The sequence below is a fragment of the Hippocampus comes genome, unplaced genomic scaffold (assembly GCF_001891065.2).
Source record: "Hippocampus comes isolate QL1 unplaced genomic scaffold, H_comes_QL1_v1.1 scaffold36, whole genome shotgun sequence".
Classification (NCBI taxonomy): domain Eukaryota; kingdom Metazoa; phylum Chordata; class Actinopteri; order Syngnathiformes; family Syngnathidae; genus Hippocampus; species Hippocampus comes.
Window position 1 is genome coordinate 1,033,774 of NW_017805695.1, and position 27,165 is coordinate 1,060,938.

Sequence of the window (27,165 nt, forward strand, 5' to 3'; positions counted from 1 at the left end):
GTCGTTGAGATGCATGCATGTCTATTGTATACTGTGTAATTTTATATTTTTGTCAATATTTTTTCACCCAAAAATAGTTTTCATCAGCGATGGACGTCTGACAATAAAGGCTGCTGTATATTGCTCGACTCATCTAGTCTTTCTCAACTTGGAAGAAAAACTTTACGCTGACCAATTCACGGATTTCGCCTATCGTGGTTTCTTTTTTGAATATAACCCTCGTGATAAATGAGGGTTCACTGTCATCAGTGGAAGCAAACCTGCTCGTATTCAATTCAGCCCTGTGAACAAACAAACAGGGTAGTCTTGAATCAAAATGATTTCACCAAGATATAAGAGAAAACCTCAACGATAAAGGTTTATCCATCCATCCACTGTCTAATCCGTTTATCCTCACAAGCGCTGCGAGCGTGCTGGATCCCATCCCATCCATCTTCAGGCAGTAGGCGGGGTACACCCTGAACTGGTGGTAAATCACCGTAAAGGTTTATATGCAAATAAATACACACACATAAATATTAGACATAGCAAAGTGAAGTGACACCATCTGGTCCTGCCTCCTTAGCCAATCACAACCGGCCAACCATGTCCTCGCAGAGTCCCTGTTGAAAACAAGAATACTCACTCACACATTTATTATCAATGCAGTCCTTTCGAAGAAACCCCTGCAAAGAAACTCAGTGTTTCTGTCAGTCGTCAAAAATGGGCGTCTGTCAGTGCTGGACGGACTAAGTGGTACTTAGCCCGGTTAGTGATTGGTCAATCGATTACATTGACGAATGAAGACCCACTTCAGTCAGTACTAAGTCCTTCATTTCTTTTTTCTGGTTTCCCATCATTCATCAATCGCTACCATAACGGGTGCCGTCAGTGACGGACTGACAGACCTCCCGTCAGTACTGACGGAATGCTCACCTCTGACAATAAGTGCAAAAGGGTATAATACTTACCTTAAATCAAAGTCAGAGTGTCAAATGCTGGATGTTCAAACATTTTTACTTTGTTTTTTAATTGTTTCTCTGTGTGCCTTTGGTCGCACGCGCTGGAGGCCTCTCCATCTCAAAATCCCGGGCAGAGTTTCGACTCCAGTACGTCCCTGGTCGAGGGTGCTCCTGTGCGTGCTCCAGCACAGGAGCACATCCCAGCTAACTGTCGGCGAGAGGTGGGGTCCACCCTGAACTGGTCGTCAGCCAATCACAGGGCACAAATCGACAATTCACACCCAGGACAGTTTGCAGTTCTCAGTCACCATGCATATTTTTGAAATGTGGGAGGAAACTGGAGTCCAGTTTGGGGAGAACATGGAAACGCCACACAGGAAGGCCGGAGCCTGGATATGAAACCACGAACCTCAGAACTGTGAAAAGGACGTGCGAACCATTCATCCACCGTGGCACCTGATTTTTTTAACAATATCTTATGTACCATTTTATTTATAATCTGCTTCATTTGATATACACAGTCTGTGCTCTCTGCTCTATTTGCATTTCTGTGAAGACGCTGACTGCATTTGGTTGTCTGTACTCTGTGCATTGATATATATTATAACAACACGGAATCGAATATGGCACTGCGTTTCATATTTCATTGAATCGGATATGGCACTGCGTGTCATGTGTCCACTTGAACAACAGGTGGCAGTGTTTACAATTTCAATAGCGTTGAGTCCAAACGGGATCCAGCAGTCATCTCCTTCCCCACCCCTCTCACGGAGATCGTGATCGGCCGTGAGAAAAGTTAGCGGGACTTGAATACAGAGAAAAAAATGGCCAAAATCCCACGGCGCAGTGGTTTCGGGCCAAAGGAGCTGCCAGTAACATGGTGTAAATGTAGCCTTGGATGGTTATCACTGTTGGCCTTTTCCCACCCTCTCCATCCATCCATTTTCTAATCCGTTTATCCTCGCGAGGATTGCGGGCATGCTGGAGCCTATCCCAGCTGTCTTCAAGCAGTAAGCGGGGAACACCCTGAACTGGTTGCCAGACAATCGCAGGGCACACATACACAAACAACCATCTGCACTCCCACCTTGCTAACCAGTTGCCCACTGTTCCACCCTGCCACCCTCTCATGGTAGCTTTATTTAAAAGAAGAGCTGACTGCATCTCCTCAGAGAACTTGCAGATTGTACATTGTACACCTGTTGACCTTTCATTCTTAAAGTAAGAATAACCAAAACAAGTGTGGTGTTTTCTTCATGTATTGAATTACCGTAGAGGACTTTTTCGTTACAATGACAATCTTGAGCCTGAATTTTGAATTTACTTTTCACGTTTTCCCAAGCAGTCCCAAGAAAAAGAAACGACACTCGCCGCTAAAATTGATATATGCAACCTGGCATCACCACAGTACGTAGCAAAAAGTGCTTTTTGGGGAGAGAGCTGATCAAGTCCTTCTGTTGAAGGTTCTTTTATACCACATTTCTGTTTTCTCCTAAGTAGTGATGCGCATGTAATTGTGATGAATGTGATGAACTACATTAAAATGTGCACGTTTTCGAGACTAGTTGCAATGACATCCCACTAACACGCGATGGCAGTGCAATAACAGGAAAGACAAGTGAGAGCACAATTTATAAAAGTGAAGTCTTTAAATTTGTCATTCACTATATTGTTTGGTGCTGAAGTCGCACAGTTTAATGATTCAAACAAATGATTGTAGCTGTGATTTAGGAGCATTGATTCAACTGTTACTCAAAACAACTCTGCAGATTCACGGATAATGTCAGTTGTCTCCCGAACACTCTGTAGGAGTGCATATTGGGCTTTGATGACGTACGTTTCAGATGTGATGCGTATGTATGCCTGTGCGGATGAGCGTTCATACTGCAGACGCATAGCATAAATATTGGATTATATCCACATACGAAAGAATCCCAGGTTGGATTTGAAAAGAAAAAAAAAATCGCAATTCTACATAAGATGAAATCAAAAGGCTTGTCGCATATGTGGGGCGAAGGGGTCGGAAAATTAAGCTGCAGTGTGAACCTACGCTGTGTGCCAGCCAATCAGTTCTTACTGTTCACTTGACTCTTCCACAGCTGTGTCTCTCGTCATGTGATGAGTGGGAGTCCCTGGCTTTTGTTTACTTCCTGGTGATGCTTATACTTTGCAGATGTGTCCTAATGCTGCATTCAATGAAGGCGGGATGACGGACATTTTCGATCTCCGACCTGGAAAAGTGCAGTGGAAAGCCCCTTTGAACTGGGTGATCCAAGTTGCTAAATCGGAAAAAAAGGACCCCCAGTTTACTGGCCGACTTTAATGTGACGTCACACGACAATGGCGACCCGTATGCAGAACTGAATGACAAAACATTTACAAAATTATCTATCGTTATTATTACATTTATTTAGCTATTCGATACACCTTAACACAATACGACGAAATCTGTATTGACTGTGTGAAGATATGCTGTTATTTCTCTGCATTAAATTATTTGGTGAAATGCTTTGATGAATTTTTCCTGTCATATCTGATAGGAATACGGCCAGGCCTGAGAACCACTAATGATAAATTTCATTTTGTTTGTTTTGGGGGTTTTTTCCCCCTAACAATCCAATTCAATTTCTACTTTCAAGTCTGCAAGTGTGCTTGGGCAACACCAGTTTGGTTGAGACGCTGACTCTGTGCTTTCGAAATGAAACTCAACGATAACCTTTTTTTTAAACCATGATGTCACATATTTCCAGGTGGCAACAGCTCCAATGGGACCAATAATAAACAAACCCTTCCATGTAATTTGAACAAGGCAGCGCCGTTGAGTAAACAGGGTAAATGGCATGAAGTCATGGGGCAAAGGCAAACAGGTAAGATGATTCAAAAATAAATTTGGATGAAATTTGTTTGTGGTTAACATGGTTATTGAGAAACGGATTCATTTTTTATGCCCACATTCAAGTCACAATGGGCTCCTTTGATGCTGAAATTGACAGTGCACTGTAGAGCTAGTAGGGTAACCATTGTGGTTTAATTTTTTTTCTAATTTTCTAATTTATTATATGAATTATAATCCCGTAAGAGGAAATTCAATTCACAAATAAAATGATATGTCATACAAAACACAGGCAGGCAATGGGGATAATTACACTGAAATTGAAGCGCTAAAACAGTGCTGCACACCATGAGTAAGGAACTGGGGGAAAGTGCCTTGCTTAAAGGCAGCACAGCAGTAGTTAGCAAGCAGACTCGCATGCCGCCATTAACTCGTTACCATTTGTTTATGGCAGAATTAGTAACGTAGACCGTTGCAGATGAAGTACTGCGACCACCAACCTGCCTATTTTATACAAAGTTGTGAGTATACGTCCCACAAACCCGAAAATGGGTGATTGCCTGGTTCCAGATCTATCCCTTTTGAAGTGGCTAAGATCCTTAACTTCCTTACGGTAAATAAAAGTAGTGTTTTGGAATTCCCTAAATCTTTTTGACTGTTCACATTTATTTACCAGTGCCATCTCGCGACAACTACGAAAAGTTCACTTCAGATCAAGTCATTTGAAACGGACGATTAGTGTTACTTAGCCGCAACGTCCAGACACATTTGTGGGCGTTATCCTCGGACAGTGGTTCTTAACCTGGGTTCGATCGAACCCTAGGGGTTCGGTGAATCGGTCTCGGGGGTTCGACGTGGCCTCTCCCATGGAGGTTAAGACACATCCGACTCAACTTGTCAATTAGTTATGACACGCCCGCTTGGCCATCACCGGCTGCAGATGATCACATTAGATTGCTTGTCCAATCAGTGCTGCGGTAAATTTTGTTCGCTCAGTAGTCACCGTGTGACTCGTGGTAGTACGTCATACCATTTTTAAAAAATATATACTTAGGCCATTTAATTTTATTTACTAATTTTCTGTTTTTAATATATATGTTTTTTAATGTCTTAAATTTGTAAAAAATATATATTTTTAATTTTTCACGAATGAAGGGTTCGGTGAACGTGCATATGAACTGGTTGGGTTCGGTAACTCTCACAAGGTTAAAAACCACTGTCCTAGGAAGATACAGATTTTAATAAACGTTTTATAGAGAAAATAGAGGAAATAATACGGTTCTCAGCCCAATGAATTTATTTACCCTGTTAAGTTCCCATGGAAAACGCAATAGAGAATTCACCATTACAATAACAAAAAAAGGCGGATATAAAATAAGAATTTCCAAGCGCATCGCCACAAGTCTCAGTTCTCTTTTTGATTAATGAGCAGTCCCCGGTCGCCACAGATCCCAACAGTTTAATGATTACTTTGGGGGTCTGTCTGTCTGTGTATTGTCGTGTCTAATAGGAGCCTTCACGTAGCATTCTGTGTGACGTCAGCAGCTAGTAGAAAGACAAAGCTCATCGACCGCTGCGCGCTCCTTCTGAGGCTGCCGCTGACCTCTGTGTATCCGAGGTAAGATGTGACCCTTCACTCTTTGCCAGTGCGCCCCGCTCGAGTGCTTTATGGCTTTTAACACTTGTATCTCTGCGCAGGACCACCTGTCACCCATTCGTCCCGCTATTTTTACGGAATTAACACCATGGGGAGACTGGACGAGTTCCGCCAATTTAATTTACTCACCTGGCTCAGAGAGGAAAGGCAGTCGAGGAAACTTATTCTCTTCATTGTTTTTGTGGCTCTGTTGTTGGATAACATGCTGCTGACCGTAGTCGGTAGGTGCAAACGTTTCTCACACGCCTCTTACTTCGTTGGTTTGTTTGTTTTTTTTCCCACAGTATTATTCTTTTTATTATTGGGCGCAACAGGTGGCTCAACACCCCCACGGGCTTTACAAGCATCGATGCTTTCAAACGACATGGTTCGTTACAATACGAAATGGCATTATCATGCCTAATTAAGTGAACTACGAAGTGTAAAGGTCACCAAAAAGGAGATTTTGCTCATCTAAAAATATTTCGCAAATAATTCAATTTCAAAACAGTGGTCATTTTCTCCAATGTCTTCTACAAACAAAATAATAGTTGACATGAACGTATATTATGACCTCTAAGGAAATGTGTGCTGTTTCTTTGCAAGGATAACGAAACTAACTTTGAATTGACAGTGTTATCCTTGTTTGTGCCTTTGTGTGTGTGGAGTGGATGCATCTAAATATATGATGCTTGCTGAGCCTTGAACACGATTTGATACGCAGTATGTGAAGATGCATTTTGATGGCTATTTAGATATTTTATGTGTGGGGAAATTGATCAATGTGAGTCGCTTGACAAACAGAAATGACAGAAATGAATCCTCTTCATATCTAAAGGCTACTTTTTCAGTTAAAAGTACATGTACGGAATATAACAATTGGCAATCGACAGCAAATGACAACAAAAATGTTCTTGAGGCGTGCTCCTTATTGAGGGAGTCCTGGAGGATATATGTTCACTCACTTATCTTTATGTCGATTTTCTTTAGCTTTGTTTGCTATTATTGTTCATAGATAACCCATTTTGAATGAGGAAAAGGGGTTTATGATAATCTCTTCCATAATCGAGACAGGTTTCTGTGTCTTAAATAGCAACTGTGATAAAATGGTCAACCAATTGTATTTAAAAGCATCGTTTGTAGCACAGTGGAATAGTCATTTGTAATTCTGCTTTCCACTTGAGGTCCCGGGTTTGAATTTCAGCCCAGTCCCTTGTGAGGTGTTTGCATGTTCTCCCCATGGAGCATGAGATTTCTTTGGGTGCTGCAGCTTCCAAAACCTGAATGTTAGACTCGGACATTGTTCAGAGGTGTGAGGGCGAATGCTTGTTTGTCTTTGCCTTGCGAGACTGTGACACAGTGGAGACCAGTGTGGGGTCCAGCCGACCTCGCTCCCCGAGGCAGCTGGGACCCTGATACGGACACGCTATAAATGCTATTGATGGATAAAAATCATTACGAACAATTATTGGGGTATCTGTTGGTTAAGAATGCGGCCAGCAGCTGAAGGTTCGATTCCCTTGACTTCCATAGGCACTCATGGGTGGTGCCCTGCAGACAAGACACCCTCTGCTCCAATTTGTCCCCCAGGCATGACATTAACGATTGGTCAGATGTGTGTGAAATGTTTTTGGGACAGCAAAAGGATGTTATCATCATCTTCTTTTATATTATGGATATTAGCCCGGTGGCCCGGTAGTTCAGTTGTTAGGGCGTCGACCTCACAGTGCAGAGGTCGTGGGTTAGATCCCGGCTCCGGCCTTCCTGTATGGAGTTTGCATGTTCTCCCCGGGCCTGCGTGGGTTTTCTCCGGGTCCTCCGCTTTCTTCACACATTCCTAAAAACATGCATAGCCGGTTAATGGAAAACTCTAAATTGACCCCCCCACGACCCTTGTGAGGATAAAGTGGATCGGAAAATGGATGGATGGATATTAACCGTTTCATGCGCAAATAATGATAACCTGTAACCTGATAAACTGATAAGCTGTCCACTGTAGTAACCGCTGTCCCTCACAAGGTGAAAGTGTTTGCTGTGATTGGTTATTCATTTGTTTTTTCTCCAACACCAAATTTCATGAGTATGTGTCACTTCAGTGGTCAGTGTCAGCAACGTGGCTGTTGATTTGATCACAATTCTCATAAGAAACTACTTTCTCGTCGAAGAGGGTTTTTTTCTATAGGAGCCTTTATGTCACACTAAGACATCTTGCTCTAAATGCATGCATACGGTATAACTTTTTGTTTTCCTATATGGGCAGCTGCTGGCTGTCGTGTCTGTTTTTGTCTCGTGCAGTGTTACGCTACCGCCCCTTCCCTCTTACTCTAAATAAAGTTGCTTTTCCTGGCACTGTCGTGGCCTCGGGGGACTGAGGGTGCTGAACTGAACATCCCTGGTTTGAGTCTTTCTTGTTGCATGTCATTTCTCATTTATGTCTCGCCCTTGTTTCCCGTCAATAAAAGCACCATGGCAAGACATACGAGATACGCTGTGAAACTCCGGCGCTTCTTGAATATGCTGGAAATGTCAGTTATGGAATGAAATTACTGAGATTTACCTTACAGATACAACAGCCAAGCCCGTTTTTTTTAATTTTTTTTTTTTACATATTTTGTAACATTAACTGTAAGCTACCCCATGCTTCTGTTTCCCTTACCCATGTACTGCAGTCGATGTAAATAAGTTTATATAACGCAACATACAATTTTACAAAAATTGGAAAAGTATTATTCCTGAATATTTATTTTACTTTCAACCACTCGATATGTTCAGTGGCATCAGTGCTATACATACACATATAGTTCTTATTTTTTTCTTTGTATTTTTGCCCTCTATGGACAATAAAAGCGGTATTGTGCTATGACCAAAACATAAATATAAATCTATATAAATAAAACATGAATTGGAATATTTCATATCACACAATTTTTATGCTTTGTCTTTGATTTAAAGATGACAATACGCAAAAATCTACAAAAATTGTAGAAAATGTAACACAAGGGCTACCCATCATGTAGCTTGTTCCAATCACGTTCAAGTGCTAATTTTATGACACCATTTCTTTTGGCGAAACCTATACAGTTGATTTGTTAGATGTGTGAGTATTGTTTGTTCCTTGTCACTAGACCGACAAGTTCCAAACCTATGTACAGCCATGGAAAAATTTAAGAGACCGCCAAAATTTCTTCAAACATCAAGTGGCGAACTAACACAAAAGAGAACACAGAATGCCCCAAAACACTGCCACTGCTATTTATGTAAGAACTTGTGAAGCGATTTGGTTGTAATCAAGAAAACCTTTGGAAAATGTCTCGAACCAGCTGTTCAATTCAACGCTTGAGAGTTGTTTTTGTTGTCGTGAATATATCGGTCCAAAAAATGTACCTTTCGTTGTATGAGGGATTTAAAATGAACGGGAAACAGAAGACCGAAGGGTGCTCTCTTCATTTTTCCATCTTTACGTGCCTCCTCACACTCTAAATTGTCCCTAGGTGTGAGTGTGAGCGCAGATGGTTGTCCGTCTATGTGTGCCCTGCCTGCGATGGGCTGGCAACCGGTTCAGGGTGTCCCCGCCTACTGCTCGAAGATGGCTGGGATCGTCTCCAGCACGCCCCGCGACCCTGCTGAGGATAAAGCGGATCAGAAAATGGATGGATAGATGTGCCTCCTCGCGTCAATTAGCATTCTGTCAAAACGTGATCTTGTTATGAGTTAGTGAGTTCTCCACAATCGTGTGTGTGTGTTTTGTTTACCGATTGAGGGGAGCTGTATTGCTAGCATACTGGATGTAATATAGGCAGGATGGACATGAACGAACTGCTGTTATTTTACAGCGAATCTACAAAAGTATATTGATGTGTTGAATAATAATAATAATAATAATAATTGTAAAAAATTGCATATCATCCCTTGCAGGTGAATTAACATTTCAATTAATCAATGAACAAAAACAGGAAGTGACAGCATGAAATTGCATTTTTGTATTAATAGTTAAATAAATTAAACTGGAGTTGAAGTAAACCAGTTTCATCTCGTAATCCACAGTGGCCTGTGATTTTTTTTTTTTTTTTTTTTGCATGATTCTATTCTTCTTGTTCGTATTTTTATATTGTACCACTGACATGTTGCTCTTTTTTCCCTTTTTTTTTTAATTGATTGTTCGTTTTATTGGCATTCATAATTCAGGATATTATGGAATGTATATTTTCCAGAAACTCGCAAACTTATTACCCATCGGTCTGATTTTTACTCAAGGCGAGAGGTCAGGAATGATTGGCGATAAAAAAATATGATGTAATCGGTTGTCTTGTGAATGTATTTCTTGATGATTAAGTTCAACACGGACAAGTGAGGGCTCTGTGCTGTTGACTTCCATAACAAAATATCATGTAATCAGTTGCCTTATGAATGTGTTGCCTTAGAATGTGTTGCCTTATGAATGTGTCTCTTGATGATTAAGTTCAACATAGACGAGTGCTCTGTGCTGTTGGCTTTGATAGCAAAATATGATGTAATCAGTTGTCATGTGAACGTGTCTCTTGATTATTAATATTAAGTTCAACATAGACAAATGAGTGCTCTGTACTGTTGGCTTTTAGCAGATGGTGGAAGAGTTCATATTCATGGTCCTTATAAGCAGCATGTTGGCGCTCTGTAGACTGTCCAGTGTCCACTCTGTGCCACTCGCGATTTTCTTCACTTGAGCACAGACAGCCGAAAAGTGCGAGTTGTTGTTGAAACGCGAGAAGTCACAAGTTATAAGGAAAATCCTATCAAGCCTTACTGTTAATTGAAAGACCTTTACAAATGAAATGGTTGTCAGGATTAAAGTAATGGCCGGGTCCAGAATGATATGCCTTTCAGTCCCTATCAATGATCTTTCTAGTATGTAAAAACGCACAAAGGATCTGCCTCTACTAGTTTTAGCCACACTCGTATTATTACACTAATGGCCAACTATCAGAAAAACACTTTAAGTGTTTTTCCAAGCGGTATAATTTTAACATTAATCTGTAAGATTCAAAGAAATATAGTAAGCGGGTCAGTGCTAGAATTTGTTTTGCTCCAACGGACCATTCACCACCAACATCCGGCCGACTCATGGCTCTGCTGTACTTGAGCAAGGCACCGATACCCTTAACTGCTCTCTGGGACCTTAAATGACCCCTTGCCCCAGTGTGCTTTTGCTGTGTTCACAAGTCTGATGGGTGAAATGTGGAGACCAAATTTCATGTCCATGCATGCACTGCACTGATGACCATACAGATAATTCTTTTTTTTTTTTTTAACTCATTCATGCAAAAATAGGAAATGTTACTACTCGCTGAGGAACTAAGAAAGATAAGATAAGAAAAACCTTTATTTGTCTCACAATGGAGGAATTCCCAATTTACAGCAGCAAAATTATGAAAGGGAGAAGTAGAAGAACAAAAAAATCTATCAGTAAATATAAATGATAAAATATAAATCTAAGCATATTAAAAATAGGTGAGTGGGGGTGAGTCCAGGTTTTCAGGTCTGTCTATTCAATAGCCTGACAGCAGTCGGCAGAAACATGTATGCATGTAAAGTATATGATCATATACTGACAAATTACCATAACCCATCGTTATTTTGTTATGTGTTGTAACCCAAACACAGTAATAATTTAGCAACACTCATCGTTAAATTAGTCATAGATACAGTCAATAAAAGTAGTTATACTGTTCAAATGAATTTGAGTATATTAACTGCAAATTACTGCTGCCAGTAATCTACTGTTTTGACAATGCAATTCTTGACAACGTATTTGTATCTGGCTGGATAGCCTTTGATAATGCAAATGAGATTAAATGCACATAGCCTGTATAATCTATCTATTATGCTTGTGTAAGGTTTGGCATCATGGCCCGAGCAAACAAAGCAGCTTTTCTGTTGATGCATTTGGATAGTAACGCCACCCAGAATCGCCTCCTGCCTAATGCATCATCCAGTGATCATGTCAGATTTGATCTCATCAGTCATGTGATGCCTCTTTATGCCCAACAGTGCCCATCATCCCCAGCTACCTGTACAGCCTAGATGAATCAACAGACGGGGTGTTGAACGACACCTTACCACAGCAGCAGACACCTCCGGGAGCCTTTGATACAATTGTGTCCTTATACGACAACACGGTGAGGTTGTCTGGTTCCAACGCCACGGCCGTGTCAACCGGCGCGATCCCGCCGACGTCCGCCGCTATTATGCCGGATGGCGGGCTGCCGCAGAACTCCACCGACTGCCCCCGCTCGACCAGCAAGCTGATCAACGAGAATGTCAAAGTGGGCTTGTTGTTTGCCTCCAAAGCCACCGTACAGCTGCTGACCAACCCTTTCATAGGGCCACTCACCAACAGGTGCGGTTTTTGCTTTCTTTGGATTTAGCCACCGTGCATTTAATGTTTGCGGCTTTGATCTCGCAGCACTCAAAGACACGTAATTTTATTCTTTTTTTTTTTACTGGCCCTGTTGCATTCAGGCCTCCAGTACAGGTCATTGCAATTGGAATTCTGATTCCTGTGATGTCCAATTCACCGTAAACAGAATATCTCTCTTACTTGAAACGTACACATGTATTTGTGCAAAGTACTTTTGTGCCCACCTTTGGACCAAATTCTTTGGCAACAAATCAACGGTTGTCCTTGGTTAGTTCTTGCACATGGAGTCATGACCTTCCTAAACCAAAAAAGATCCTTTTAACTACACCTATTTTGCACACTATAAGGTGTGTTGGAGTATAAGGCGCACCTTCAATGAAAATGTTAATGTGGATGTTTACAGCCTAAAAACATGTATAATGAAAAAAAAAAAGTTTCCTTTTTGGCGGATTTCACTTGTCACGGGTTATTTTTCGAATGTAATCCCCGCCTTAAACAAGGGAACACTGTATTGTTATTGTAGAAGGGGACATGAAAATGTTTAACCCTTTCATGCACCAATAATGATAACCTGTGTAAGCTGTCCACTGTAGTAACCGCTGTCCGTGAAAGGGTTATTATGTTGCTTAAACTGATTTATATCATGCAAGCTACAAATTTGCTCCTTCACAGTCAAACAGAGCGCAAGTCCTGATTATGTGCATTTTACATACAGCACGTGCGGCTAAAGAAAGCACTTGCTCGTTTTAACACATGGATAGCTACACAATGGGTGGGACAAATGACATGAATGTAGGAATCATAAATCAACGACATGAGAAGCAAATTCCGATTTTCACGAATACGAGCAATAAATGCTGAGGCGGTAAGGTCAGCACATTTTGTGAGACCAGAAGCATCTTTGGCTCTTACAACTCCATAATCATTGTTCATAGAAATATTCACGTCATATTGTGTCTGTCTCAGTGCGCTAACATCATTGGCGTGCAGCTCCAAGGTAGTATTTAGTGTCTCAGCTGCACTCTCAGATAGCGTGTAAATGAGAACAGCAGCACTATTGCCTGCGCGTAGTCACCTTCTCGCCTGACAAAGGACAACACAAGGCAAGTCAGGCAAATAGTCCACGTACTATGAATATAAAAGCTTTGCTTTGAAATTACACTATCATGTAATAAAATATTATTATTATTATTATTATTATCATTATTATTATTATTATTATTATTATTATTATTATTATTATTATTATGCCCTGTTTTGACAACATAGGAAGTGTAGCTTATTATTGGCAATAGTAATTGTAATGTGAAAACAATGCCCACCTTTTGAAGTGTTTGTCTCTTGTTCTGCCACTAGGATTGGATACCAGCTTCCCATATTCATTGGCTTCTGTATCATGTTCATCTCTACAATTAGTAAGTTGCACTACATACGCTATATATAATATATATCTATATACACACACACACACACAGTTTTAAAAGAAAATAAAGTGCCTGCTTCATGCCTGACATGTCCTTGCCCATATTTATTTTATTCTTATTGCTGTGAAGTGTTCGCCTTCTCATCGAGCTACGCTTTGCTGTTTCTGGCCAGATCACTTCAAGGTGTGGGCTCCTCCTGCTCATCTGTTGCAGGTAAGAACTCAATCTCGCCATATGGCTCTCATATCCAGTCATCTATTCATTTATTTAAAATACTTTGAATGAAATAACCAATATTGGGAAGTGGCCCTTTCTTGGGCAATGAACCATATCTTGTAGCCAGCCATATCTTGTACAATGTGGTCCGCCCTCGATTCTGTTGGAGGAAGTGGCCTTTTTTTTCCTCCATGTGTTCGTTTAATTTCAGGTAGTGAGAATGTTGGTTATTCGAATACAGGCTGGAGATGATGAACAGTTTTTTCGAAGCTTTTATTTACAGAATATTCCGGGCACCATTGAGATAAAGACAATGGCTGCAGCAGATCACAAGTGCAAAGACACAAAGGACTCACAACATATTTATATCATCAGAAGGGCGGTGCAGAAACTGTTGTGCGACATCGGGACTTTCGTTTCTGTCTAAACCGATTCTAGCTTGTATCAACTGGCCCATTCCTATGCCCTGGGCATCACCACAAAGTCTCCAGTAAGCAGTGATGAGTTGGTGTGCTTCAAGGACACATCTCAACTCAAATGTATTTATAGAGCACTTTCAAACAGCCATCGCTGTATACAAAGTTCTGTACATGGATCAACTAACATATATACAACAATAAAGCAATAAATCAGTAACAAAGATGGTAGAAAGCACCAAACAGTAAAACTAAGATCAAATCTGAGTCATGCTGAGTCAAATGCCAAAGAATACAAGTGAGTTTTGAGGCGGGTTTTAAAGATGGGCAGCGAGAGGGCTTGCCGAATGTTCAGTGGGAGGTCATTCCAGAGAGACGGACCAGCTACGGAAAAGGCTCGATCCCCTCTGAGCCTCCGTTCAGTTCTTGGTACTTCTAGTAATGTCTGGTCCGCAGAACTGAAACGCCGAGCAGGTGTGTAGAGGCGGAGGAGCTCAGAGAGGTAATGTGGAGCGAGGCCATTTAAAGATTTGAAAACAAATAATAGGATCTGAAAAAAGAACTCTAAAATGTATAGGGATCTAGTTAAGGGATGCCAGAGTAGGAGTGATGTGCTCCCTCTTACGAGTACCAGTCAAGAGGCGAGCAGCAGCATTACGGACCAACTGGAGACGCTTAATGGAGGATTGGCTGACTCCAAACTAAAGTGCATTATAGTAATCCAGCCGTGATGTGATGAACGCATGAATTACTGTTTCAAAGTGCTCATGAGAAAGAGAGGTTTTACTTTAGCCAGCTGCCTAAGATGAAAGAAGCTGGATTTAACAACAACACGAATTAGCCGGTCCAAACATCCGTACAGAGCGACTGAAGACATAGTTATGTCTACCAACTTCTTGTCCTTCCTGTCCTACCCAAACAGTGTTTTAAGAAACTTCTCAGTGACTATTCAGGTGAAGTAAGAGTAATGTGCCATCATTGGTCGCAGTAAGTACAGAATATACTTCAAAGCTAAATTGTTATCAAGCTCATTATCTTGAGTCGAACACAACATCCCGCGTTCCACCATTCATACTCACTGAATTGTCGAAAATAATTTGTAAATGTCAGTCAAATGTGAATGTCTATATTTTCAGGGATGGGAATGCTTGCAAGTGTGTACACAGATGATGAAGAAAGGGGACATGCAATAGGGATTGCCCTTGGGGGTCTGGCAATGGGAGTTTTAGGTAGGCAACTGTTTGAAGCTCATTACACTATCGAGACAGTATACATAAGTATCGGGACACCTGGCTATTACACCAACAACAGCTAAATCATAAAATATCAAGTTTCTCATTTCTGCTTTGCCCTTTTTTTTTTTTTTTTTTAGTGTGTGAATTTTGGCCCATTCAACCAAAATTGAATTTGTAAAGAAGAGAAAATGATCTTTCCTCACTCTGTTGCCAAAATGTTGGAACCATCGAATTGTTCATTACCAAATTGTACCACAATTTTATTGGTATCCTGTAAGATAGCCGGCAGCATGCCTACAACCCTAAAGAAGTGAAACAGAAAATGGATAGATGGATCTTTTAGCATGCTAAAGTGTTGAGATTCAGGCTTTCTTTGAGTGAATTGAGTAAGGGATGTGTCCTGATACTTTTGTGCCTGTAATGTACATTACATGATTTGGTCGTCTTGGAAGTAGACACACTTTGATTTTAAGATTGTCCTCCACAGTTGGACCTCCATTTGGTAGTGTCATGTATGAATTTGTTGGAAAGACTGCTCCATTCCTCATTCTGGCTTTTCTGGCTCTCTTTGATGGAGGTACACAATCGTTCCAATATCCTGCATCTCACGACAAGACCAATAAATAATTTCTCTCAAGAATTTTATTATAATAAACCTTAATTTTAATATGATCTCCTTAAATGTTTCTTCATAGCTTTACAGCTTTTTATACTAAAGCCCACCAGGGTCGAACCAGAGGTGAGTAGATTCTTCTCAACACTAATTTATAAAGGCTCACAAAATTAACTTTTCATTAGTTTCCAAAAAGAAATGTACACATGGGTTCAGTTCGAACATACAGTAATCCCTCGTTTATCGCGGTTAATGGGGACCATAACCACCCGCGATAAACGAAAATCCGCGAAGTAGCGACCAATAAACATATACTGTACAGGTAAAAAAAAAATTATTTTTTTTTTCAAAGTCCGCAAATGGTCCGCGAGAAGCTGCAAAACAACAGCGAGTCACATAGAGCAACATATACAGTACTGTACTCCATGTATATTAAAAAAAAATTTTTTTTTTTTTTTTTAGAATATGTTTGAAAAAATCCGCAATGCACTGAAGCCGCGATAAACGAACCGCGAAATAGTGAGGGATCACTATATAATTTTTTTGTTTGTTTGTTTTAACATAACCCTTTCATGCACCCTGTAACCCTATAACATGATAAGCTGTCCACTGTCGTAACCGCTGTCCTTGAAAGGGTTCAAAAAAATTACAATGTAAAAAATAAAAATATACACTGTACCTTTTGTCTTGAACAGAGTCAGAAGGGGACACCACTGTTGACCCTTCTGAGGGATCCATACATTATAATTGCAGCTGGTAAGAACATAAAACCAGGACAGTAGACCCAAGCAAATTGAATGGCATTTCAGTCAATCTAATATGTGTGAATAAATATTTTCCAAGTACTGATAAATGTAAAGATGTATTTGATCTCTCAGGATTGCTCGCTATGTCATTTTCGTGAATGCGGAAAGAAAAACGATCCATTTATGTCTCATCCTTCTTCACAGGTGCTATTTGTTTTGGAAATATGGCCATTGCCATGCTCGAGCCAACACTGCCCATTTGGATGATGGAGACCATGTGTTCCAGGAAATGGCAGCTAGGTATTTACCCGGCTTTTTTTTTCCAGCACTCTAACGCAACACAACCACACACGAACGTGGATGTCGACTTTGAATGCTCATCTGGGTCAGTTGCACTTTAACATCCAGTATAGTATTTCGTGACATGCCAAAAGTACAATCAGCTAATGGATAAAAATAGGTGGATAAAAATATCCACCTGCTCACCTGTAACACTTTTGAGTGTAGAAGAATTCTGGATGGATATTTTGGCCTTGTGCACTGAGCAGAAGATGTCAGAAATATTTAAGTACACACAATCGTAGTTTTCTGGGATGTAAAATCTGCTGTCTAGACCACACGGATACGATTTCAATAAGATTAATGTTAAAATAAAACCTATTCTCCGTTGGGGCACTTTTCAATTGTGTTTATGTATTTACCGGTATGTTTATTAGCATGTCAGCTTCTTGACTTGACAATATTTTCCCACTTTTTCTTGCAAATGTACCCTAAAGCTGTCATATCGTGAGGCATCTCTTATATGCAGCGCTCTTCCCCTCACTGCACGGATTTTTTAAATTTATTTATTTGTTTATTTTATTAGGTCCTCTAGGCTCCAAAACGTTAACAAGTTTTGTCACGAGTTTCTTCTTATGAAGAAGGTTTTATAGTGAAAATTAACATTTTATTTGCAAATACTTGCTGCAGGCATCTTGCCAACCTACTTTTCCTTTTGTATTTTCATCGTTTTGGAGAGATGTGCTCTTCTCCATAATTGATCTTCACTGTGGACAACAGTGGACACCATTGCTTTACTACTTTCATCTTAAACAAATGAATTGTTGACCTATAGCTTTTTAAGCTAACCATACTGCAAGGGTCTCCAAGTCCAGTCCTCGGGAACCCCAATCCAGCCCGTTTTACATGTGTCCCGAGCTCTAACATGCCTGACTCAAATGATCAAGTCATCAGCCAGCTTTGCGCGAGCCTGTTAATAATCGCTCACTTGAATTAGGTGTGTTGGAGCTACAGACACATATAAAACAGGCTGGATAGGGGCTTCCGAGAACTGTAGTCGGAGACTGCTGCTATAGAGTATGTTCATATTTTCAAGCGCAATGGAGTCCGACAGTTGAAACGCATCAGTCATGTTCTTTTGGCAAAAACTATTTTGTGATTTGGACACCGACCGGTAAGCATTCTTGTACTGACTGGAAGTAATCATGAATCACTTCGGACGGGGGTCGGCAACATGCGGCTCCAGAGCCGCATGCGGCTCTTTAGCGACATCTAGTGGCTCCCTGGAGCTTTATAAAAAATTTTTGAAAATGGAAAAAGATTTTGACAGTAGGCTAATATAGCTCAAATAGATATAGATACATGTTGCAGCTCCGAAAAAGGAGAGCTGTGGTGTTGGTTTTTTAAAACGTACACTTTATTTATGCTTTTAACAGTCTCGACAAACACAGACACGTCTGCGTCCGACTCCGTGTCTTCTCTCCTCTCGCTCAACTCGAGAGCCGTTCAAAGACAGCCTCCAAAAAACAGAAATTCATGATCACTTCACTGACACTAAGAAATGCGAAAATAATGCACCAAAACAAAAAATCAAGCGAGGAAATCACAAAATAAACTCTATGGGGGCGTTTGTGAAGACACAACAAAGGAATGAATAACATAAACAATTCTGAGACAGTCCAGCCTCCGTACAGCATGCGTTTCCTTCATTATAAGTTTTATAGAAGGCTTTTATTTTTTTGCGCCTCCAGACATATTTGTTTTTTGTTTTTTTTGTCCTATATGGCTCTTTCAACATTTTGGGTTGCCGACCCCTGACCTAGGTGAATAATCTGCAACATACAAAAACTACAGTATATACTGCATTTCTCCCTCTGGTTGTGGATTTATTGGTTTATCCCTTGAGTCTGCTCTATATGAAAGTCTTGGTCCGATAAAAATAAAATGACAAACAGGATATTAGGGTGTCATCTGCTGGGAGGTGGAAAGCGCAGGTCTTCATTACGTAGAAGACAATGGAAGATGTACAGCGGCTTTGATGATGAAGCGCTGATACAATCTGCTTATCTTTCAAAGCCTTGCCACACCTTCAGTCTTTTGTACAGTCTGTTTTTTGTCTTTTCTGTGTGTGTGTGTGTGTGTGTGTGTGTGTGTGTGTGTGTGTGTGTGTGTGTGTGTGTGTGTGCGTTGTCGTCTAGGAGTCGCTTTCTTACCAGCATCCATCTCCTACCTTATTGGAACCTACATCTTTGGAACGCTTGCGCACAAGATGGGGAGGTAGGAGGGAAATCAGCCTTATCTATTCTCCGTCTCTCCTTCGCTCCCTCGGGTGGGTGCGATATCTGTTTCCGCTTTTCAAAATTAGATTTCGGTGTTTTTAATGTTTGAGAGCCTGGCCTCACTGAAGCCTTGACGCATGCTAGCGTCATAATGTCTCGTCGACTATATGTCCACACTTGGAATGGCAGTTCAGTTTGGTTTTCAGCATTTGTGACACATCTTTATGTATCTTTACTTAGAAATGACTTTCAAACAATACCGATGAAACTGTTGTTCCTCTAGCGACAACTTTAAGCCCTGCTTTACAAAATATCAACTGCAATCATGTTTTTTCCCAGTCCAAAGGTACACACTCTGCTGTGATCATGACCATACCCAGTTGTATAGTATACAGCATAATGGTATTAGTCTTCAAATACCATGACTGCAGTGATTGTCTTTATCCACTTTATTCCTGACAGCTCTCATGGAGGAACGATTATGTGCACGACGAAGAATGTTTCTATTTGTTACAGCAAGTTTCGATTCACTGCATCATTTATTTGCATGTTTGGTTGGTTTTTTTAAACCCCCTTTTCTCAACGATCATGAGCCCCCATCATATTGAAAAATGTTCAGCACAGCTTGGGAGTTGAATCTGTGACTGCAAGAGCAATGTTGTGAACTTGCACCCTGGCTGAAGGGGGGAGAGAACCTTGTGATAATTGATGCAGTTTCCAGCGCCTACCCGGGGATGAGGAACACAGAAAAAAAATGTCACGAGGCCTGATTTGAAAAGATCACCACCTCACCACATTTTATGCTAAAGTGCTTGCATTGCGGAGAAGATTCGCCGGTGCCAAGTGTCACAAGAACATCAGATATTCATTTTATATGTGTGGGAGACACCCTTCCATCCATTTTTTGATCCGCTTGTCCTCACGAGGGTCCCGGGCATGCTCGAGCCTATCTTAGCTGTCTTCGGGCAGCAGACGGGGGACACCCTGAACCGGTTGCCAGCCAATCACAGGGCACACATAGACGAACAATCATTCGCACTCACACTAACCCCTCGGGACAATTCAGAGTGTTCCATTAACCTGCCACATGTTTTTTTGGAATATGGGAGAAAACTGGAGTACCCAGAGAAAACCTACGCAGGCACGGAGAGAACATGCAAACTCCACACAGGAAGACTGGAGCCGGAATGGAACCCTGCACCTCTGCACTGTGAGGCCAACATGCTAACTAGTTGATCACTACGCTGCCCTGCCACACTTTATTAGTTCACCTCTAAAATTATTAGGCCCTGCGATTGGCTGGCAACCGGTTCAGGGTGTCCCCCGCCTACTGCCCGAAGAAAGCTGGGATAGGCTCCAGCAAACCCCCCTCCCCTCCACGACCCTAAAGCGGTTCAGAAAATCGATGGATGGATAAAATTATTAGAAGGATCACCGCAATATTTTAATTTGATGGACACTTTGATTAACTTTTTTTTGGTGAGCGCCTTTGGCGGGGAAGACAATATGCTCAAAAAATTTAAAATATTGGGGCTGATCATTCTAATATTTGCGGCAGTTGAAGTTAACATAAGTCCAGATGTTCACATCAAATTTGAATATTGATTGCAGTTTTATGACATCATGTGACATGAAGCTTATTTACATACATACATAGAGCATATTTAACAATCAATCGCAAAAGTGCAGCGGAGACTCCTTTTTCGCGTTCCCGCGTCATGTGAACGTCTCCAGGAACCACAGCGATGAGAGCTGGTTCAATGGAGGACCGGCAGGGGACATTGCCGCTGACACCTGATGCCTGCTCGTCGTCTAACAGAAAGGACTGCTCTCCGCCGGCCGCGGGAGCTGGGGGCCCAGTCAGAGTAAAAGGCGCAGCGAACGCTGTCCCGCGCGGTGAGATCCGGGCAGAGGAGCGCTATCGAGTACAAGGGTGCAGAGACAGAAACGCCCGGGCCTCCCCGACCAGCGTCATCACAAACCTTTCGAGGTCAACCCGCAGCCTGTCGCGATGTAGCCCCGCTGGATTGAATCTCGCTTATCGGTTTCCGTGCCCGATCTCGCAAACATTTCATGAGGCTCAGAAGCGAAACACTCTTCCCTGGAAACACCCCCACATTTGAATTGTACCTGATCAAAATTGTAAAAATATCGCTTTTATTTTGCGAACAACTGTAGTGAAAATCCAGCACGGACTCGCTCAAACAGTTTCCATGTAAACAAAATGCAGGTTTTGCTGTAGCGGAAGTCTCACACCTATTTGACGCAAAGGCTCATGGGATGTAGCAATAAGGTGGCGAGTGACGACATGTAAAAAGATGGATTCAAGTTCAATTAATGTCCAAGACCTTTCCTGTTCAAAACTGTTTTGGGCTTTGTTACCAGGCCATTGCCTTAGTGATGAGGAGACAAAGTAAAAAGGTCTTGAAAAGGTTTACAGATGTATGATTATTTTGTTGTGAACCATGAACAATAGCTTTGCAGTAAATGCTTCAATGGTTTTGCAGGCCAAATTAAACATTTTGTAGAGAATGAACTGAAAAGGATCATTCAGTCAGAGACATGTTTCATCCTTTTTTTTTGTTATTCTCAACTAGCCATACAGTATGTGCATGTACTGAACAGTCAAGACTACTACTTTCCCAACACATCACAATCAATTTTATATCTGTTTCTATGCTTGTCTTTACATATTTCCTCGTTTGTCATCTCTGGTTTACTTTGGTGATGGCTTTGCTCAAAAAGTCAGTGGAGTTAATCGGCTTAGAGCTGTCATAAACTGAACTCTGAGATTTGTTGAGAACTTGCATAATATTGTCATGTCTCACTTTACGGCTTGCATAATTTCAAGGAGGGAGTTGTTTTTGACTGACTTAAACAATTTTGTGAGAATTGTTCGACTCTATTCAAATGTAACCATTTTAGCATCGTATACTGTTTTATGAGTAGGGATGCCCTTTCCGGTAACATGACATTTTCATCTGGTTCAAAGGTGCTCAAGTGACCAGCATTCTCCTCAGGCACCCGTTTGCTTCCGATCACTTTTATACATGTTCCCCGAATCCCTTTTTTTCAAATAATTCATTCCTGGCTTGAGTGATATTTTATTTTCTGGAAGCTTTTAACAACAACAAAAAAGTAATTCATTAAATGGCGTGTATTTGCCATGTGTGGTGAAGACTAAAGCGACGACGTAATAATTCCCTGATTGACTGAATTGTCTCTCTATCCCCAACAGATGGCTTTGTGCTCTTATTGGGATGGTGGTGGTTGGTGTCTGTGTAATAGGGGTAAGTATCGTGGAGTTCTATACAGCAGTAGCTGTCACTAGGAACTTCTTTATTATTATTGTTAGTCACGTAATATTGGTATACTGTGACTTGGTGTACTATCCGCTGATTGTAGGTTCCATTTGCAAGAAGTATCTATGGTCTCATTCTCCCAAATTTTGGGGTTGGGTTTGCCATAGGTCAGTATGTAACATTTAAAAAGATGATAATACTCCCAGATTCATGTACCACACAGAATATGTCATCTGTTCACCATTTTGTTACAGGCATGGTGGACTCTTCTATGATGCCGATCATGGGATACTTGGTGGACTTGCGGCATGTGTCGGTTTATGGAAGTGTGTATGCCATTGCCGATGTGGCTTTTTGCATGGGATTTGCTTTAGGTAAGCAACAAAACCTTGAAACAAATATGATGACACTGAAACAGCTCAGAGGGCTTTGTTTCCATCTTGCGGCACTACAGAAAAATGAATACAGTGAAACTCCTCTACAACGAAATCATGTTTGCAGCAAGACATTTTTCACAACAGGAGTTTTTTTACTGTAGCAAATTTGATCTCAGATGTTAACACACACACACACACACACACACACACACACACATATGTGTACCCGCACACACAAACGTACGTGTACTCTTTTTTTTTTATTCCAATAGTGCTTAAGTATAAGCAGCATACACATATTTGACACTTCATAGTCAGTGTAATGTCTTTTATTTTGCTTTCTCCTTCTTTCATTTTGATCACTTTTACCCTCTCTTCCAGCGTCAGAGGTCTTCTTGCCTTAGCTGCTTGACATCCAAAGGTCCGTTTTGTAGCCATTTTAGCAATGCAACGTTTTAGCTGCGTCTGAAACTAACAATAACAAATACTTCCTGGACTACTGCGCATGTGTAAACCAGTGTGGTGGTTGCTGTTGCAGTTTCCGAACGAAGGTCACTGTTGGATTAGACTTCGTTGTAGTGAATCTCGTCGCAAGGCAAGAGCAGAGAAAAATTTCGTATCACGCAACAGGCGTTTTTTTCGAAAGTGGGAATGGTGTTAATGCATGAAGATTTTTTCACACTAGGGGGTATTTTCACCCATGTAGGTTTCGCTGTAGAGGAGTTTCACTGTATTTGATATCCATAAAGGAGAAATTCTCTTCACTGAGGACAGATTCACAAGAGGGCTGCATAATCTTGCGTGTCAACATGTCATTAGAGAATCTAACTATTGGGATTGTCCAACTGACACCGGGGCAACCACAACACTTTAGTCAAATTTGAATTTGAGCTTACACCGAGGGAATGTTCAGCTAATTTCAGCTAATGCAGCATGTAGCCAGTAAATCAGACAGATGATCTGCATCCCACGGCCATGAAATTGATTTTCTTCCCATGCTTGCCTATTAGCACAAAGCAAGTACTGTAGCAAGGTTTGACACAAGAAGTGTAGCGCTCTGGGGCAGTTGGTGCTTTGGTGGCTTACTCAAGAGCACTTGAACAGTGCTTGGGAAGGAATGTGACATTTCCTGTACTTGTTTCCCATTAGTGTCCAGTCTTCTCGGACTGAGTTACAAACACTGAAAGTCATCTAGTCTACCATGTTACTTTAAACCTGGGGTAGGGAACACTGGTTCCTCGAGAGCCATATCCTGTCTGTTTTAGACCTCTCTGTATTTCAGCACACCTGATTCAAGTGATCAGTTCATCAGCAAGCTCTGTCGAGGCCTGAAACGATCATGATCAATTGAGGAACCGGAGTTCCTTTACCACTGCTTTCAACCAAGCGACAATTGTCTCACTCGTCTTTTTCTATTATAGGTCCATCTATTGGAGGATCCATTGCCGAAAGTATTGGCTTCCCCTGGTTGATGACCATTATTGGAATAGTGGACATTTTATATGCTCCCCTTTGCCTCTTTCTCAGGAACCCACCCGGACAAGAGGAAAAAATTGTAAGATTTCAAACATGCTTGTTCCGTTGCCGTTTTATTTCTGTGACCTGTCCAATGCAATCATACATCTACTGTCAATTGAATCCACATTTTCTGATTGTCTTTCAGGCTATTTTGATGGACACCAACTGTTCGATGAAGACAAGGTCCTACTCCACGCAGGGAAATTACTATCAAGGTGAAAACATGGAGCCCGATTATGATGATTATGACTAGCCATGCAGGGTCAAATGAAAAAAAGGGTTCAGAGGATTTATTTTGTTGTATAAAACTAAGGAACACAGAAAAATACCAACAAAACAAAGCAGCAAAGCTATTTCCATGTGAACATATTGAATTCCATTTTCTCTATTCGTTGTCTTATTAGCGCTTGTACCAGGACAAACCAAAGGTGATCTTGAGCTGTTTTTGGTCGCGCACCATGTCAGAACCAACAGCCTTATTTGTTATAGACCACTTTGTTTCCCCTCAAGCACTTTGTAGACAGTAGAAGGGTGCTCGGGAAAATGTTCATGGACTATTTCAAAATGGTCCCCAAATTCATGTCTCTTTGATGTCACGCAAAGCCTCTTTTGTCCCGTGTTTCCAATACATTGAACTCACCTGTGATGTTTTTCCCTCTTGCCTAAATTGCTTAGAAATGTAGATGATGATGTCAGTGACAGTTATATGAATGAATGAGAGTACGGTGAAACTGTTGAGCGGAGGGTCAAACCCAACGTGCCGAATTTGTTACTGTTTGATTTACAATCGTGTGTGCAGAATAGAATATGGGAACTAGAGGTGAAAACAAATTTATGAGTATTGTCTTACTGTAGGTCATCTATTAATTTCATACTGCTGGCGCATGTGCTCGTGCATCGTGCCAGTTTTATTTGATTAAGATGTGCAGAATTGTAAAGCTAAATTTGTTGCTCTTCTTGCTTGCAAATATCAAAACAAAAATGCAACACTGTGATCGGTAATAACAAAATAAAGCGTAAGGGAGGACAAACTGAAGGTTTTATGCTTTTTTTTTTTTTTTTTGGTATATTTGTCGGTCTGAACAGCACACACACTGCCTCTGAATTGAGTTTGACCAATATGCAAACGATTGCACTGGGAGTCAAACCATACAAACCATAATGTTAACATTTGTTGGAAACACACGGTAATGTATGGACAGATGTAAGGCCATCAGCATTTGGCTGTTTAAGAATTTCTGTTTTTGTTAGCACATCGTTCTCTTGTCCATGCCTTACCAGTTGCAGGGCATGATGGCCAGTTGGGATTTATTTAAGTAAATCAGATCTTTTTATGTCATTCGTTCAAATTATAAAAACAAATGCTACTTCTAATGTGAACGGAACATATCCGTGATGTGACACATATTCACACACAAAAACAAAAAGACATCATGTTGTGTGTAGGGAAGTAAATATGGTCCCGTGTGTAGTGGCTCATTTGAGAATGACAGACAAGCAAGGCGGAAGGACGTAGAAATATTTCGGGAAATGAGACGATGCTCCTCGATGCCCTCATTTCTGTCATGGAGTGCGTGATGGTAGTTGACCCAAAAAGCAGGGAGGCAGGAGAAGTATGAAGTACCGAACAAAATGTATTAACAAAAACACTTGCATGGGTACACTGGAAAAACTAGATCGAAAGCACTAACAAAGTCCAGAAAACCCCCAAAACTCAAAGAAACAACAAAACACGCCACAAACAAAACAACGTGACAGCAACAGAAACAAAAAAACATGACAGTAATGCAACAATCCGACCGAGAGCGGTTGGTGTGGTCGTCCTTGTGATCAGAAAAGAGACAAAATGAGTAACAGTCGCGGATCTGGAGAAGAAGCCATCTGATGCCACCTGCTGGAGACAAACATAACGATGACAGTAGTCACCCCCCAATGGACAATCCCAGACGTCCTAATGTCACCCAGTGACGGCCACTAGACGTGCGGCGCCAAGGTGGGTTGGGCAGCGGCCTCAGGACATGGGAAACCAAGACAGGAACGGGTGGCGGCCGCAGGACATGTGTCACCAGGACAGGAACGGGTGGCAGGCGCAGAACATGCACAGGACATGGGATCGGGCCTCTGGTCCTGCGTAGTTCCTTTTTTGGTCGGATCACTGTGTTACTATCATGATTTTTCTTGTTTCCGTTGCTGTCATCTGTTGTGTGTCATAGTGGTGCGTTTTTTGAGTTTGGGTTTTCCGTACTTTGTGTTTTAGATTTAGTTTTTGCAGTGTACCCCTGTTCATGTTTTTGCTAATACGTACACAAAAGGAAAATGCAAATTTGCAACCAACAAAAATGTTTTGTTTCCAATTTTAGATACTTTTGTTTTTGCTAGCTATAACCTTGACGCCAAGTAAGATAAGATAAGATATCCTTTATTTGTCCCACAATGGGGAAATTTACAGTCCACAGGAGCAAGATAATGGGGAGAAAGAAGAAAAGAAAACAAACACCGTTCAATTAAGTGCAATATAAATACAGATATGGATAAGGTCGCAGTGCTATTTACAATTGTCTTCCACATCATTTTATTTATTTTTTATTCAGCAGCCTGACAGCAGTCTGTAGGAGGGAGCAGCGGTATCTCTCCTTCTTGCAGCGCGGGTGTAACAGTCTCTGGCTGAAGGAGCTACCTAGTGCTGTCAGGGCGGGCTGGAGGGGGTGGGAGGGACTGTCCATCATAGCTTTTAGCTTAGTTAGCATCCTCCTGTTGCCCACCTCCTCCAGAGTGTCTAGGGAGCAGCCCAGGACAGAACTGGCCTTCCTGACCAGTCGCTCCAGCCTCTTTCTGTCCCGGGCCGAGATGCTGCCCGACCAGCAGACAATGCCATAATGGATGGCCGAGGCCACCACCGAGTTATAGAAAGTCTTAAGGAGTGACCCCTGAACCCCAAAAGACCTCAGTTTCC

At 41.4% G+C, this 27,165-nt stretch overlaps 1 protein-coding gene across 1 annotated transcript; it reads left to right on the forward strand.

Moving 5' to 3' along the window:
* The first annotated feature begins 5,019 nt into the window (after positions 1-5,019).
* On the forward strand, positions 5,020-25,248 carry slc18a2 (solute carrier family 18 member 2). Its single transcript, XM_019882247.1, has 16 exons — positions 5,020-5,392; positions 5,473-5,652; positions 11,438-11,786; positions 13,164-13,222; positions 13,361-13,444; positions 15,000-15,092; positions 15,586-15,675; positions 15,794-15,837; positions 16,407-16,467; positions 16,662-16,757; positions 18,935-19,013; positions 22,254-22,305; positions 22,421-22,484; positions 22,572-22,691; positions 24,116-24,249; positions 24,358-25,248. Exons 2-16 carry the CDS (start codon positions 5,520-5,522, stop codon positions 24,463-24,465), a joined length of 1,566 nt encoding a protein of 521 aa, XP_019737806.1. The 5' UTR covers positions 5,020-5,392; positions 5,473-5,519; the 3' UTR covers positions 24,466-25,248.
* The last annotated feature ends 1,917 nt before the right edge of the window (positions 25,249-27,165 follow it).